This window comes from Macrobrachium nipponense, chromosome 43, assembly GCF_015104395.2.
Source record: "Macrobrachium nipponense isolate FS-2020 chromosome 43, ASM1510439v2, whole genome shotgun sequence".
NCBI classification, from domain to species: domain Eukaryota; kingdom Metazoa; phylum Arthropoda; class Malacostraca; order Decapoda; family Palaemonidae; genus Macrobrachium; species Macrobrachium nipponense.
The window spans coordinates 39,618,311-39,635,550 of record NC_061104.1 but is presented as its reverse complement, the minus strand read 5'-3'; the positions used below and the strand labels follow the sequence as shown (position 1 = coordinate 39,635,550).

At 35.1% G+C, this 17,240-nt stretch overlaps 1 protein-coding gene across 1 annotated transcript; it reads right to left on the bottom strand.

The window, feature by feature from the left end:
- Positions 1–1,635: 1,635 nt before the first annotated feature.
- Positions 1,636–14,599, bottom strand: LOC135213679 (bladder cancer-associated protein-like). The gene is made up of 3 exons (XM_064247752.1): positions 14,557–14,599; positions 6,978–7,220; positions 1,636–5,307 (listed from the first exon to the last, which is right to left on the bottom strand). Exons 1-3 carry the CDS (start codon positions 14,582–14,584, stop codon positions 5,264–5,266), a joined length of 315 nt encoding a protein of 104 aa, XP_064103822.1. The 5' UTR covers positions 14,585–14,599; the 3' UTR covers positions 1,636–5,263.
- Positions 14,600–17,240: the final 2,641 nt, after the last annotated feature.

Genomic DNA, 17,240 nt, shown 5'->3' with positions numbered 1-17,240 from the left:
TATTCCATATGGATGCCTTGGAAACCTTTTTATCCTCTAGAATATACTATAATACCTTGGGAACCTTGACAAGGCAAGAAGAAAATCAAATTATAACAAAAGAAAATCACCGTACATGCATGCCTCTGTTGAAGCTCAAACATGCCAAGAACACATATAAAATGTAAGAGCCATTACTTAAGGTGCTTGACATTGAGACAATAAACTATCCCTGTATAAACTCTTCAAGTTAGCTGACTGGACAGTAGAGTTTATGGAGATTAGATTATAAAATTTTTGGCACATAGCCAAGCGCCGGAGCCGGGGGGCCATTCAGCGCATATATATCTTACGAATAAAAAAAAAAGTGTCGCACAAACAAACATACACAGAACCGATCAAACATACAAATCATTCATTCATAAAAACCAAACAAACAAACCTAAAACAATTAAGAGAAAATTAAAATTCATAAAAAAGACCAATATTTTTAAAGTCATAATTTGCTCTGCCTGAGCACCTTCACCTAAAATATCGGCAAGAGTCTTATTTGCCAGCAAACAAGCTCTACATTTGTTTCCAAAATTAGGGCACTCCACCAAAATATGCACAACAGAGTAGAGTTTATGTCCAGGCTATCCGACTCTACACTGTCCAGTTCCATGACTTACTAATGGGCAAAGTGGACAATAAATAATCAGAATTTCCCAAAAGCAACAAGAAATTTGGAGATGATAATCAAATTTCTGTATGTATTGGAAGTTTTTGAATGCCTGGAACACAAGGTATACACATTATATGAACAGGAATGAGACCTGGCCCCCACTGAACTTAAGGATGCTCTTATTAAAGAATGGATTCATATTCCCAACCTGGAATATATGAAACCAAAGAAAAATAATTCAAACAATTTAAAAGTTTTGACAGGCAAGAACTAGTGAAAACTTAAGAAATCGAAGTGAAGGAGGCTGCAATTACTGTCCTCTCATAAATGCTTACTGTCCAAGAAAGTTTACTTGCTGCCAGCTACTGGGCACTGGCAAACTATACGTAAAAATATTTCCTTTTAAAAACAAAACGCAGATCACAATTGAAAAGGTAAACTCATACAGATACATGTTAGTAGAAATATTTAGCAGCAGTAACAAATATAATTCTTACTCTTAGAATATTAAAAAAATTATTAAACCAAGAGCAATACTCACAAACACTGCTTGCTAAATAGTCAATGCCTGAAAAGTGGCATTAGAAAGAAATGGAATGAAAAGAGCAATAGCAACATTTCCTTAAATTTTAGGAGTGAGCAAGTGCTCATTCAAAACACTGACATTCACTCCTAAATTGACACCAGTACACTTTCTACAATGAGAAAGTAAGGACCAAGGAGTGTCAAAACTTCACTGTACATCATTACTATCAAGGAGATACCTCTAGTGACAAATCTCAGTTTGAATTACTGTCCAGCTAAGTATTTTTGCTTAGTGGTCTGCTTAAACTCCCTAATAATTATTATGAGAGTTCTGCCCATTTACTATGTGTATGATACTGATGCACAACTCAATCATAAATGCTGAGCATTAACGATGGAGCTTTTTTGCTGTTGTATGGACACAGCTTTGTACAAATTTGTAGTCACTGGTTAAATATTCCAAAACATTTTCCCATTATAAAAAATTTATTCACAAAATACTCTCGATATCCATCAACAGTTAAAATTAGCCACATACAATAGTAATAACACAGCTGCAAATGAATTACTTTTCAAAGGGTTGTGTAACAGTAACCCCCAAGAACAATCATTTGTCTGCTAAACGGCAAGTTTATCTTTTTATTCTTTTTTATTTTTTTGCCAAATCTAAGTATTGCTTGTCGAATCTAGTCCTGCATAATATATTCAGAATGCAAGAGAATTCAGTAGCATATTTACAACAGCTCTCTTGATATTGATACTGACTAGATTTACCTGAATTCCAACATACAGGATACACACGAGATATTACAAATATATGATCACATGAGTAATAAAAGGATGCTATAATCCTACTGAAAATTTTCATCAAGAAAAATGCAAAACTTTACAAGCACTGACATACTCAATTTCTGCAACTTACAATCTATATTCAGTATTACAGATGTGTGTGTTTGCATGTGCGCAGTGCATATACAAACATGCACATGATGAAGATAATATATGCAACTTTAGACACTAGCCCTATACATATGATAAAGAGAAAAAACATTGTGCTGCAAAGATTTTTTTAAAAATGCATAAAATATCTTCACAAGAAGTATCACATATAATTATATCCCTAACATTGCTAACACAGCTTTATAACATGAAAGTTTGATGTAAAATTCTGATACCTACTAACCTGCCAATAAATATTTAAAAGTACATTTATACCTCAATGAAATTTTACAGCTAAGCCTTTTCCTTATTTTCCAAGCACTGTACCTAGAGAAAAGTAATAAATCTAATATTTATAACCAAATTTAATTGATCTCCAAGAAAAAAAAAATCTGCATTGTGGGAACATATTCCCAAGCTATCAATGAAGCATAGGTGTCTTTGTAATTCACTTGTAAAAGAAATTTTCCACCATCCACATGTCCAAGGACTAAGCACCCAATAAAACTTGACTTTCTTCCAATTTAGTAATGCATATAGTAGTCTTTCCTGTACAACTGGGCTGTGAACATTAGTCACTCTGCCCTTCAGCTTTAACCTGGGAACAATAGTGCTTATCTTCTTAAAGAGATGGTGTAGTCTATCAAAAATTATCCTAAAATAGAGAGATTTACATTATTTTTTATGCAAAAGGTATTAGCTCAAACTCTTCAAGCTGAAAGGTTTTCTTAGAATGAGCTGTGGCTGGCAACCTTATAAACCAACGAAATTACATTACCACATCAGCAATTTCTGTCCTGCTCGAGGATAGTAGGTTTTATGAAACAACCTGTTAAAAAAGGGAGAAATGTTGCAAATAATGGAACCTACTTCCTCAGTGTCTTTTTACAAATCTGAGACTTGTACTATCACATGGTATGATCGCATTAAATTGAAGCTGGCTGATAAGTGTTCACTTTAACACACCACAGTATTGTATTCTAACGAGATAATAATAGCCGTAAAGTTCCAAAATCATCACAGACATACTAATACCACAAAGGGCATATGCAGAAGAGAATGATTACAAAACTATCTGACCTTTAACTATCCATAATTATTGGATTACCAACTACGATCATGTTCTGAGAAAGAAAAAATCAAACTATATATATTTTCAATGCACAATTAATCAATTTTGAATAAAAAAGATATAAAAATATCAAGGAACTAGTAATTTGTAAAAATGTGTCCAGAATGGCAGACCTGCTAAAATTTCCTTCCAACAAAAAGACTTTGATAAAGTTTTTACAGCTTACAAATAATAACCAGACTTTGATAAAAGTTTTTACAGCGGTGATAATAAATGCATATTAAATACCAATCATAAGCACAGGAGGATATACATATATATAAGTATATACACATATATCATTCATACATACAAAATACTTATTGCCATCACTAATGTCCATTACCAACATCTATTTTACGGATGGACTGATCATGTCTGAAGTGAAAAATTGCATACCAGAATTTTTTTTAACCTATCTGTAAACTTAAAAATATCCAGTACCTACATATGTAATTTTGTAAGTTTACATCCGTTACAGGTTCCTGCACATTCGTACTAAAAATCTGGACATTGCTCATGCTTCCATGCCTGTATATACCAAATTTACAAATCCATTATGTTAGGGAAAATAATTGGGAGTTGGTCGTTAAATGCTCTTGTTGCTCACATTACTACCAATGTTCTTTTAGAATACCATTAAGCTGTGCCTTGCTTGCATATCCGAGTTGTCATTTAATAATTAGTGCATACTCCATAAAAATTTTCAAATCCTCACAGGAATATATAACAAAGTACAAAATACATTGCTACTGTACATCCATATCCTATCAAACACTGGTAATATCTGCAGCGCTGTACTAGATATAAAGGGTCTCATTGGCAAGGAAAATTAATATGCCATTCACTACACTTCTGACATGAAAAAAAAGCTAACCTTAACCTTACTTATGATATGAAAAATGGAAAGGCATTACATAAATCATCAAGCAATGCAAAATTTCACCAATATTTTAAACTATGGTCATATTCACCAATGGAAATAGGGAAAGTTTACCCACTCTTATCAACTTTCTATTCTCTGGGGGAACGGATGTGAAACTATTATCTAATACCCAAAAGGAATCTTTACTAGCAAAGGCATTAAGGGCAAAAATTAGGATGGTCACTCATTAAAAAACAAGGTGAAATCGTGAACCTCTACCAAAAGTTCAAACCAATGTGAGAAGACACCAAGAAACATTTGCATATAAAATGAATACTGAAGTAACAACTGCCATATATTCACATTAGGATAAAATTGTAATGCAACAAAGGAAGTCAAATCACGTCTGTACAAACAAGGTTTTTTAACCAGAACAGTACTTTAAAGGCACCTCAATTCAATGTCCAACTTAATGTACATAATATATACAATTTACACTCCCACAAAGATCACTTTTTTCTTCAACAGATTATGCACCACAGCAAAGCTGAAATACAAAACTCAGAAATACCCATTCCTCAAGGCCTTTAACAAGTGGAAATATTTGCTCTTGAAAACTGCTTCAAAACTTTTTTTTGTTACTTTCAACCATATGAATAATGAGTGCATATGAAGCATATACTAAATAGAACCAATCAGTGCTTTACCCAAATTAGAATCTACTTTATATATTTCTGGAATTTTCTTGTTAAAAAAGTTTGATGAAAGACAAAATACAGTACTGAAGAAAGGGCAGGAATGAGTTGAGAATGGCCATACAATGAATGGAACTAAAATAGCCCTAGATAAGAAAAATCTACATAATAAAAATTTTTGTGTAATACTAGTCATACTCACAAAACATTGTGAATATAAAAACCTTCATCCAAGGTATTTATACTTGAGTTCACATGGTTTTTCCAATCTATACTGAAATACATACCCATATACAATGATGTATATCATACATACATATTTAAATATGTGCATGTATACAAGCATGTATAATATACATAAATACTCAATCATACATGTTCATAAGCAGGCCACCAAAAACTCCAAGTTAACCATCAAATAAAAGTAAAATACCTACTTAACCCCATTCTTTCTCCCCAAGATCACCGCCTCTTGTACTGGATGGTCATCCATCACCACTACAAAGTTCATTGGACCCATTGCCTTCACCTGAAAACAGATAACACTTCACAGCTATAGCAAATACACAAAACACAGCCATTAACATGTTTCCATCAAAATATGAAAATCAACATCTATCAACCAAGTCAAAACTTTCTCCACAGTTTTTTCGACTACTTTACATCAGGGATGTGACATCCAAACTAAGTCCAGCATAATCATTATTTGTGAATGGCTATAGAATAGAATATAAACATTTTCGTACTTGAGGGTTCAGGTTACTTAAAGGTCCACTACAGCCAGCCATCAAGAAATACAGTAGTACAGAGTAGTATTAAAAAGCCCATGCAAAGGTAGAGGCAACGACTTCGGTGCATTAAAGGAATGTAACCTTCCTAGTTTCACCCTGGTGGCTCCCTTGACAACACAGAAAATTTAAGTCTATTTTAAAGGTTTAACAGCTTTGCTTTATGCAATATTTTCTTTGCTGCGGAGGAAACCAGGATCTGGACTTTGGAAGCTGAGCTAAGGTAAAGTTTGCACCATCCTCATCAGTTTTTCTCTCCTTCAAGGTATTTTTCTATATCCGGGGTAAACTGAACAGCTCAATCCAAGTCACCTTGAATGCTAGTCAAAGTTCTCAACTCTTCAGGCTTTCATTTTACCTACTACAAACTTTTGGATGATAGGTAATTCTTCTCACAACCATCTTGAACCCTCCTACCTCGATACCTGGTGGATGGCTTTAAGTGATTACATACTAGTCGTTACTCCCCCGTCAGCTTTATGATATTTGTATCAGCATTTTTATTGAGATTTTTATAAAAAACCTCCAAACCTCCATTATTCTGCTATTTTGGGACCATATATACGTACAACTTCCCTCACATCAGCGTCGTAAACCAGTCAATAATTTCTGATGAATATATTTGAAAAGCAACGTAACCTCAGAACGTTTTAAGCCAAACCCATCGTAACCCAGGAACTGCCTGTATTATTATTATCATCATCTTTATTATTAAGAAAATCAACTACATGAGACTTCAGAATGACTACTTTTCTCCGCTCCTCACTTTTGCCATTCAGACATGCAAACTATCCCAATGCATTTTCCTTTTCTTTATGTCAAACCTGTTATATGATATTAAAGCCTTTTGATCAGTTCTTAAATGCCTTTCGACATTCACAGCTTTAAAACTTTCACCACTTCTATATTTCTTGTAATCTTTATTGCTGCACAAATTCAATTCTACTATCTTATGTAAAGTTTGGCATACTGTATTTTTAAAACAGAATAAACCAAATTTTTTGGATTCCATCAGAAACCTGCAAATTACACCCAGTTGCCATAACCTTGACAATAAATAACCCCATGGACACCTATGGCATTTGAAGGTTTTGTAATATACTACAACGTAGTCACTAAGATTTGTCTATTTGTTTTTAAGCTCTTTTGCTATGTTTGGGAGAGAATTTAATTCCTTATTAAGGAATCTATTGTTTTTCCTGTAAACAGTTTGAGATATAATGTATGGCAATCTCATAAAACTAAAACTGACTATGAATGAGATACAACAGGAATTTAAACTAGATGAAAAACTAACCATAAGTTATGGTCACTTTCAAACTAAGGCATCCCAGCTGAACAATAACATGACAGAGGACATCAGTCACTGGAAATCTTCTTAGAAGTTAAAGAAAAAAAAATGTATACTTACCATTGCACTCTGAAGTAGGCCACAAAAGGCAGTTTCCAATTCCTGAATAACATAAGACGGTCACTGCTGCCAAAAAAACCAAAGAGCATATGGTACAAGGTTTGCGTTCCAGGAAGAATCCCGTCAGATAGAGTACCATAAATACCACATGATTATGAAGAAGCCCAGCAGGGACTGGCTTTGGAATTAACAGTACAGGGATAAGCCACTGGAGGCAGTACATTGTCTTGGTGCACGATTTGACTGAAAAGAAAAGACAGACTTCTCAGATGAAAGTACTCTCACATGTCCCATCTCATATTTCATCCAAAACGCAAAGTTGAAACGACTTCACTCTAACCAGGCTGGCTCTCAGACTTTATTCCTCAATTGAGAGAGGACAAAATCTTACAATATCATAACTTTTAAAAAAGCTATTAATGAAATGCAATCACAATAAAAAATCTAAGTTTGTTCTTTTAGTATTTGTAATGCTAATCAATTATGGCAATAGTACTGTGGTCGCTTGATCCGAGATCTGACCATAAAAGATGTAATTGTGGCCAATTTACAGTTGACCCTCATGGACGCAGCTCAGCTGCATCTCGTTTTGCTAATTATCACCCTCTTCACTGCCACAGACCACCACATGCTTGGGCGCTTAAACATATTCTTAATCCTCTGCTTTCAATGATATGGATCCAATGTAAGTTTTAAAATCTAAGTGTTGAAAGAGTTAAACACATGTAGTGCTTGCAAGTCATTGCAGTTATCACAGAAAATGGAGACTTCTTGGCCTTAGTGGTCATTTTTCAACATTACCTAAAATACCATACAATTCGTAAAAAATGGAGTTCCTCGAGGGAGCTCATCTCTATAACAAAACATGCTGCTATACGCTCCAACCCAACACCAGAGCCATCAGTGAAGATATATAAGTTTCATGATGTTCCTCTGCATAAACCATAAAAATGCAATGGGCTTCAACCATCATCACATTAAATTTAAGATCTTTAAAATACAAAAATCTATTATTCCTTAATATGCAATTGTTTGACCCTGAATCCATAAGGCTGAGGCGAGTTAGAATGTGCCCCTTAATATCTAAAAATACTTCTCACTATGAAAATTTTTATAAGCCAAAGTATTTGGAATTCTGTGCAGCCTATACAAATACTTGATGAGGGAGGGCTGGTAATGGAGATCTAAAGGAAGCTCCCAAGTATCATTCAAGAGACTGGACATTAGTGACAATATCTGTATCTAGCCTGATTCCGACATGGTGTATGGAATCCACTATCTTCAGCCAGCTTACGGGTACCCCTAGCTGACAAATGTCTCTCTCAACCACGTAAGAGTTTAAATAAAACTAGTGATTTATAAAATCTGTACTGCATGAGGAGTGAGCCAAACCTTTTAAAATGTTTAAATTCCTAAACTATTAATTTTCAAACTTAAAATATCAACCAAAATAACGCAAGAACTTGCCATCTTTTGTTTGTTTTATGCAGAAAAGCTCTGCAGGATGCCAAGTTTGGTACCAGCCCATTTGCAATTAATGTAAAAACAAAATATAAGGTAAATTTCTCACATTATTTCTCATGTTATCTCACCCATACTGCATTGCATACACCCTTTTCATTATTGTTAAATAATTTCATTTATAAACAATACCTCAATATGGAGCACTTCCTTAGAATTAACTCAAGTTTCAACAGCTGATTCCAGCTCATTCCCGAGTAATACTTAACACACACAAGGCAGTTTGCATTCCCATAGGAACTACTGTCTTCATTAATTAAATGTAACATCTGGTGCTTGGCTAAGTCATAGCTTTTGATGATTTCTCGATCTTTGCATTATTATCATTATATTAATATCATCAGGAATCTTCCCTTTGAACATCAGAAGTGAACACAAGAGCAAACTATTTTGACTTAAAAAGCTGAAATGAACAACTTGACAAATTTGCAAATGTTTAGAACTGCCTGCATGCTGATACACGGAAAACCAAAGGCAATACGAATGTTATTCTGTTATGCATGATGTCCCATTAGGTGCCTAGGGTCAAGGTACAGTGTCTATGATCAGTTACGGTGTCTAAACTGGGTCCAAATTGACAGCAGAGATTCTTGATTTTTAGAAAATTATATATTTCTGCTTCTGTAAGCAGTGCTAATTTTTAAGCAAATATAGTACCTCCATTTGCAGATACTGAAATAAAAAATTCAAAATAGAGAAGAAAACTAAATTTGAACGCTTAATGGTAATTCAGATTACGCTTAAAGTTTAAATATAAGACTCGCAATAAACCTTTATAATAAAGAATTTTTATTTAAATATTTCTGAGCAACAGCTCCGCACAAACTATTACCTTGGTCATTGATTTTTCCTATAATTTTAGCATTGCTATGAAGGATTTGTTATTTATTGCACGTCAAGCTTTGATTATCAGCACCATAAGGTGCCGATAATAGTTATGGAGCCACAAAATATCCCTAAAAAAGTGGCCATTAACTGAAACTCGGCGCCTTAAATTGCAGTGTCTTGGTTAATGGCAGTTTCCACTTATCAGCACCCGGCCGATAACCAGGGACTGCCTGTGTAGCCTACTAACCTAACCAAGTAGGCCACGTTACTTAGCCTCCAGCGTAACTCCACGTTCTACCTGGGGCTCCCTTGTAACAATATGCATGTGCAACAGTATCCCAGGATGGCCAGCTACAACTTATAAGGTTAATCAAAAGTTAATTACAGCCTATCAACAAAAAAAATGGTAAATTCTTAAGCAACCAAAATACTAACTACGTTAGAAAAAAATCAATTTCCAAAGTAATGCCCGATCCATAGCTCTTGCTTCGTCATACCTTTTTGTTAAGGTCTACGACATTTCAGAAAAAGCTAGTTCTGGCTGGGGGTAAACAAGATTTTAGGGCAGCTTTGGCTAATACTCTGGTCAATAGTATGTCAATGATTCAGCTTTATCAAGTCCACAAAATTTGTTTAAATTTTTAGGCACAGCTAAGTCGTGATTTCAAAATTTACCAAAATTCAAAACTAGCCCAGGCCTACCCTAAAGGAAACAGAACTACTAGGTTTACACTAAACTACTCAAGCTTATATCAATAACCAAAGCAGTATCTTTAAAATTAAATACAAAGTCTAGTAAATTTGATGAATTTTCAAATATCATAAAATCGCGATTTCAAAATTCGCCAAAATTAAGAAATAGCCTAAGCCTACCCAAAAGGAAACAGCACTAATAGGCCTGTGCTAAAGGAAAAATATATCAATACTGAAAGCAGTACCCTTAAAATGGAACACACAGTCCAGTAGCTACCTAAATTTATTAAATTTTTAAACAAATTGCAATTTAAAAAATTGCCAAAATTAAGTACAAGCCTAGGCCTACCCTAAAAAAACAAATACAAGGTCTACGGTAAACTAAGCAAGCGTAGTACATCAATAATGAAAGCAGTATAGGTAGCTATCCTTAAATTAAATACTACAAAGTCCAATAAATTTGTTTACTTTTAAATAGCTACCTAACATTGGTAAAATTAAGAACTAGCATAGGCCTACTAAAAAGAAAACAGCATTAGGCCTACACTAAACTAGGTATAGCTATATCAATAATCAGAACAGTATCCTTAAAATAAAATGCAAAAGTCTGGCACCTAAATTTGTTAAATTTTTAAACCCAATTAAATCGTGACTTCAAAATTTGCCAAAATTAGGTACTAGCCTATGAGCCTAGCCCTACTCTAAAAAATGGCAATAGACCTACAGTAAAACAAGCCAGCGTATATCAACAATGAAAGCAGGGTAATTCTAGGCAATAACTCCGCACGAACTGCAAAGAACGTTCCCGCAAGTACAACACCCATTAGGGATTTGGGCGTCAAAAGTATTTTGCTGTGTCTAGTAATAGCCCCCTAATTACAGTTGACCCGCCAAAAATAATGGTAAATGCTTAATAAGCAATGCAAATACTATAGGAAATTGTAATTTCCAAAGAAATACTCGACGCGTAGTTATTACCTATATCTCCTGAAAGCAGTTTCCTTAAACTTAAATACAAAGTCCAATAAATTTGTTAATATTTACAAATAGTTACATAGATCTACCAAATTAGGTAATGATTATCATAGGCCGACAGTAAACTAATCAAGCTTAAATATCAATAATACCTAAAAGCAGTATGATTAATTGTAGTATTCTTAAAATGAAATACAAAGACCAGTTAATTCCTTTGAATTTGTAGTAGTTACCTAAATTGTGACTTCAAAATTGGTAAAATTAAGAACTAGCCTACGCCTACCCTAAAAACAAGGCAATAAGCCTAAGGTAAACTAATCACGCTTATAGTATATCAATAACTGAATGTATCGTTAAAATGAAAATTATTTCAAATTTTTAGTTATCTAAATCGTAACTTCAAAATTCGTAAAATTGAGAGCTAGCTTAGTCCTACCCTGAAAAAACTGCAACAGGCCTACAGTAAACTAATAAAAACCTATATATCAACATATAAAAGCCGTATCGTTAAAATGAGGAAAAAAAGCAATCCAACAAATTCATTTAAATTTTTAGATCCTAAATCGTGACTTCAATATTGGTAAAATTAAGAACTAAGTAGCCTAGGCCTACCCTAAAAACACAGCAATATGCCTACGGTAAACTAATAAAGCTTAGTATATAGCCTATCAATAATAGAAGCTGTATTCTTAAAAATAAAAAAAATTAAAGTAAATTAGATCAAATTTTTACAGCTATCCAAGTTGTGACTTCAAAATTTGTAGAATTGTGAACTAGCCTAGGACTACCATGAAGAAAAAAATGGCATTAGCCCTATGGGGTCTATAATCAAGCTTAGGTAGCCTACCTACATAGGCTAGGTAGTATCATTAATAAAATTGGTATCACAAAAACAAAGTCGTAAATGCAATTAAATTTTTAAAAATTAAGAACTACTAATTAAAATTAACAACCAGCCTAGGCCTGCCCTAAATAAAAAGGCAATAGGCCTAAACTCAAGTAAGCAATAATCAAAGCAATAAATTATATAAATTTTAAATAAATCACGACCTTAAAATTGGCTAAAATTAAGAAATATTGCCTACACCTTAGGCCTAGCCCCCAAAAGGGAGCAATAGGCCTACCCCCCAAAATAGGCCTATTTACATTAAAGTAAGCAAGCAATACCTACCTAGCTAGGTAACTTATCCTTAAATACTTAAAATTTTAGTACTTTAAACCCAGAACTTTATTAGGCACAAAGGAAGCACGACCGAACTCTACCCAGGTACTACTACTAAATTTTAAGTGCCCCGTCAAGGTCAGTTTTGAGGTGGGGATGGAGTTGGGGGGGTTTGCTGCCCCCTGAGAGATACCCATAAAACTGCCCACTTCCCCAATTTGACCTTACGTATCAAAAGGTTCCCCCCTGGACCATATTTAAAGGGTAGCGACCGACTAAACAATTTCCCGACGAAGTTTCCTCTTCAACGTAGGCCTAGGGACGAGTTCCCCCCGGGGGGAGGGGGCGCACGAATGCGAAAGCTGGAGCTGCTGTTATTCCTTTCGAGGTAATCCGTCTTCCGTATCACACTCACTGCTAAAACAATCCTCCTTTTGATGTCTAATTGACGTATAAAGGCAAAGGTTGGTTAATTCCCGCCGGAGGAACTGGAGGAGAAGGAGGAGGAGAACGACTCCAAGCTCACCTTCGTCATGGAATTATAGGCCTAAGACTGTTGTTGTCGACCAAAACATGACTCCTCGTCATGGACGGTCTCTCTCTCTCTCTCGCTGCAAGATGGCAGCACGTGGTCTGTGGCGGGACTTTCGCTTTTCCATTCCCTTGCCGTGTCTCTCTCTTTCTCTTTCATCGTTACGATGGACATCTTGTCTGTTTTAACTTGGGGGCGTCCTTGATCTTGATAATGAGCCCCTACCCGCGCCCCCCCAAAAATGGACCTGTTGCTTTTCCATTTCCTTGCCGTCTCTCACACTCTCTCTCTTTAATCCATTTGCCATCGTCACGATGACCATCTTGTCTGTTTTAACTTGTTTTAAGTCCGTTTTGGGGTGTCCTGGATATTGAGGCCCCGCCCCCCACAAAGGGGTTTAAAACCCCGGTGTGTGTCGATCTTTGCGACTATTTCATACAAGCCCTTTGTGGATAGTATAAATATTATAGAATTAATGGCCCCAAATCATAAATTAGTCCTAGGTAACGACGACCTCTGAAAACCATTGGGGGGTCTGCTAACTTGTTTAAGTCCACTCGGAGGTTTCCTAAATTCCTAGTTAGTGCATGAACCCCCGGCCCCCAAAAAAGGTTTTAAAACCCGGTTATGCTTGAAATACACTCACAATGCATTTCTTTTATAGATATAGAACGAGGATATAATATATTCCTTTCTTTCGTCGTATTTTCCAGCATTGCTTCTTTTTATTCTCTCGTCAACAACCGGGAAGATGGGTCTCACGTCTCACGAGATGACATGGCCTTAGATACAGTCCCCTTTATATCTATGGACATGACTACCAATTGTGTTAACATGTATACGTGTTATAATTTGATAACTGTATCGAAATGTTGAGTCGTGGTTAATGAGAATGTATAATCATGAATCTCATTACTGAAATTAATGTGCTTGGTTCATTTCAGTATTAGGTTTCCATCATTTGTCTGAATTACAACTCACTATTTTATGTGCTTGTAAGATGTCATATTCCTTGTAAACACAATAGGACTGGCTGAAAATCAGTACATTATGTGTTGAAAGGCTGATTGTAATTTCTAAGCACATGAAAACTTGTCGTAATAAACACTGTAAATACATTAACTGTAACATTCATATCATTATCAATAAACCGTAGAACCCAGTTAAATATTTATGATAGCTATAAACTGTAACTTCAGATTCTATAACAAAGGAAACCCATATGAGAAAATTACATTTATATAACACTGCAGCATAATCCCTTTCCATGTGGATTAATACTTGAAAAATAGTTTACAATTAACTTATTTTCCTCTCCCACAGATGTGTACACAGTCTTTTTTAACTGAATTTTCGTTAGTTAAATGCTAAAATGGAACGCTATGAAAAGCTATAAAAAACAGGGATGTCATAATCATTATATGTTATTACTTAGTTGTATCATATTATGCTAGAATACTATGCAGACTGTATGGTTATAATGTCCGTTTTTTTTTCCCTTTCTCGTTTAAAAGTGATGTAAAATGTGTCAAATGAAGCTTTGGCGCTCTGAACATTTTATCAGCAAAAAAAAAAAAAAAAAAAAAAAAAAAAGTCCCCAACAATTTCAGACATTGGAACCGAATCAGCTGTTATTGAATTCATACCTATTAAATCTTGCTAAATATATGACAGTCAGTAAGACCTACCTGTAGCCAACAATAATTCTTACTTTTTCTACTAAATAAGCAAACTATAATAACTGATTTTTTTTTTCAACGTGTAAAGGGACGCAGCTTATTGGTAGCGTTCGTTATGGGCCAGAAAAGACTTAGAACTTCATTAACGTGATTTCCTTCACGTATAAGACATTTTTGGTTACACCTTACCATAAATGAGGACCTTCTGTATATTCATTGTTTCAAATAACGCCGTTATGACGTGTGAAATAACGCTATTATGACGTATGATATAACGTTTTGTGACGTTGCACGTTCAGTGCCAAGGATCCTCAGCCATCAAATGATGATCAAAAGTAAACAATAACTTCTGTTCTGTCTGTCACTGTCAGTTGTGATTGGAAATTGTTAACAAGAGGATCGGTCCCCCTCCGTTTAGCTGCTCCTATAGCAATCCTGAATTAATCAGGTGAGAACTGGAATTTAAGTTCATTTTTAAACGTATTTTAGAAATTCCAGTAATTTATAATTGTGACTAACCTAAACAAATACTTAGCTACTACTACCTAGGTGCCTACTAAAACTAGGTAGTACAGTGGTGCTCAAATCTCATGCGACATGATTCTTTTTGTATCGTCCATATTGACTCAACGTGATGTTGCCAAGTAGTGCTATTTTTTTAATTTTTTTAATTTTTAAATGTCATTCATGTCGAAAAGTTAGCGAATTCACAGCTAGCCTTATTTTCCTTATGGTTAACTTTTATGCATTGGTATAATTCTTAATTTGTATGATTTGAATTTATTTTTTTATTTTTTTTATCTTTACGTTGCTCAGTGCCAGCAATGAAAGCACACTTAACATGCTCCTCGGACTGGTCAACATAACCATAGATATAAAAAGCCTAGATGGCGCATCGAGCGCTAGCTGAATAGGCTGGCGCACGTCATCAGGCCCGCCATCTTGGGGGCTAGGTAATCAAACAATGCAGCAGGCTGCAGTATTATGACGTTTTTTCGCCACTATTCGCTTAATATTGCACGGATTTTCTTGTCTGATGGCTCGTTACAAAGCTTACATAATTCCCTACAAGGATCTAATAAAATAAAAAAAGTTGTTCCTTATTGTTTGAAAGTTAACTTACAATGACTTTGTTTTTAGCAGGTAGGGGGTGGGGAAGGAGGGGGCTAGTTGTACACAATGTTAATATTTACCCATAACTATTGCTGTAACAATAATTTGAAATGCTGTGTATAAGACAGCCTACGAAAAAAAAAAAAATGGTTAAAACAATATTGTTTAAAGGGCCATTGAGGTAAAAAGGTAAAATGTTGGACACTAATTTGATGTTTCTAGATTTCTTTCACTGCATTATAGCTATGTAATATTAGTGTTAATCTGGTCCTTGTAATAAGAACTAAATGGCCAAGCAAGGCACATAATGAGTTTCTGTTGATGTTTTGATATAGCCTGCTGATGCATATCAATGCATATAGATTATCATTACAATGTAGTATCATTAAACTGTTGGAAACAGCAATGAAAAAAAAAACTTTTTTAAATTGCTGGGGATATTTATAAATAAATGCACAGATTTGTACAATAAATGTTATATATACATTCAATGTAAGAACAAAATATCATGAAAATAAATCATTGTGCAATACATTTTGAGAGTTGTTACTTCAAAGTATAGGCTTAAATGACCCATAAGGTAAACCACCCACAGCTTTAAATTTATTATCATGTGTGACCAAACCAATGAACAGTTAGCTGCAAAAAAATTAGACTGGCCTTATGATTGTGGTCTAGGCTGAAAGGCTCGGTGGGGGGGGGGGGGGGGGGACGGTTACTATGACCGGGTATACAGGGTTTCTCGTCAGGATTGGCTCATTTTGGCAAGTTTTTGGAATTTTGGTCTATAGAAGTATAGAGATGGCCCAGGCCCTTATTCCCAAATAAGGTATAATAATTTGGGTCCTTCGTTGACAACACAGTCTAGAGATGAGCTATATTGAACTGTTAATGCTTGCCATAATGATATATCTTATTCTGAGCAAATTAAAGGTAGTTTTGTGAAAAAATTTAAGAAAAAATTCTATATAATTATTTCCACCATATAAAATTAGGTCTAGAGATAGGTCACTTTTGCCACTAGACGAGGTCTCTTGATACCCGCTAAATTTTCCAAAAAAGCCAGGTCTAGAGGTCAGATTCACTGAGGAGCATCCCGTTCCAAAAAAAAATGGAAGAACCCCCACCCACCCAGGCTCAAAGGAGCAGGCAGAGATGCAAAGCTAGATAACACAGAAACCCTAGTTATTCTAGGGCCTACTGTAGTTTATTTTAGGCTCAACCCTACAGTTTTATGACTTAAACTTGTAGGCCTGTGCCAAAAATTATATTGGGGGGATTTTTAACAGAGCACTTCGAGAGACAAAGATTTTACTTAAGTTGCACAGATCCATAGCTGTAGGCCTACTTTAGTCATCTGTCTTATCACAGCATTTCAAATTATTGTTTTACAGCAATAGTTATGGGTAAATATTAACATTTGTGTACTAGCCCCCTCCTTCCCCCCCCCCTACCTGCTAAAACAAAGTCATTGCAAGTTAACTTTCAAACAATAAGGAACAACTTTATTTTATTAGATCCTTGTAGGGAATTATGTAAGCTTTGTAACGAGCCATCAGACAAGAAAAATCCGTGCAATATTAAGCGAATAGTGGCGGAAAAACGTCATATACTGCAGCCTGCTGCATTGTTTGAATTACCGCCCAAGATGGCGGACTTGTTGACGTATGTCGGCTGGCCGATGCGGCATCTAGGCTTTTATTTTATCTATGAACATAACCATCTCTGCAGCATTATGACAGTAGACCTAATAAGCTCAA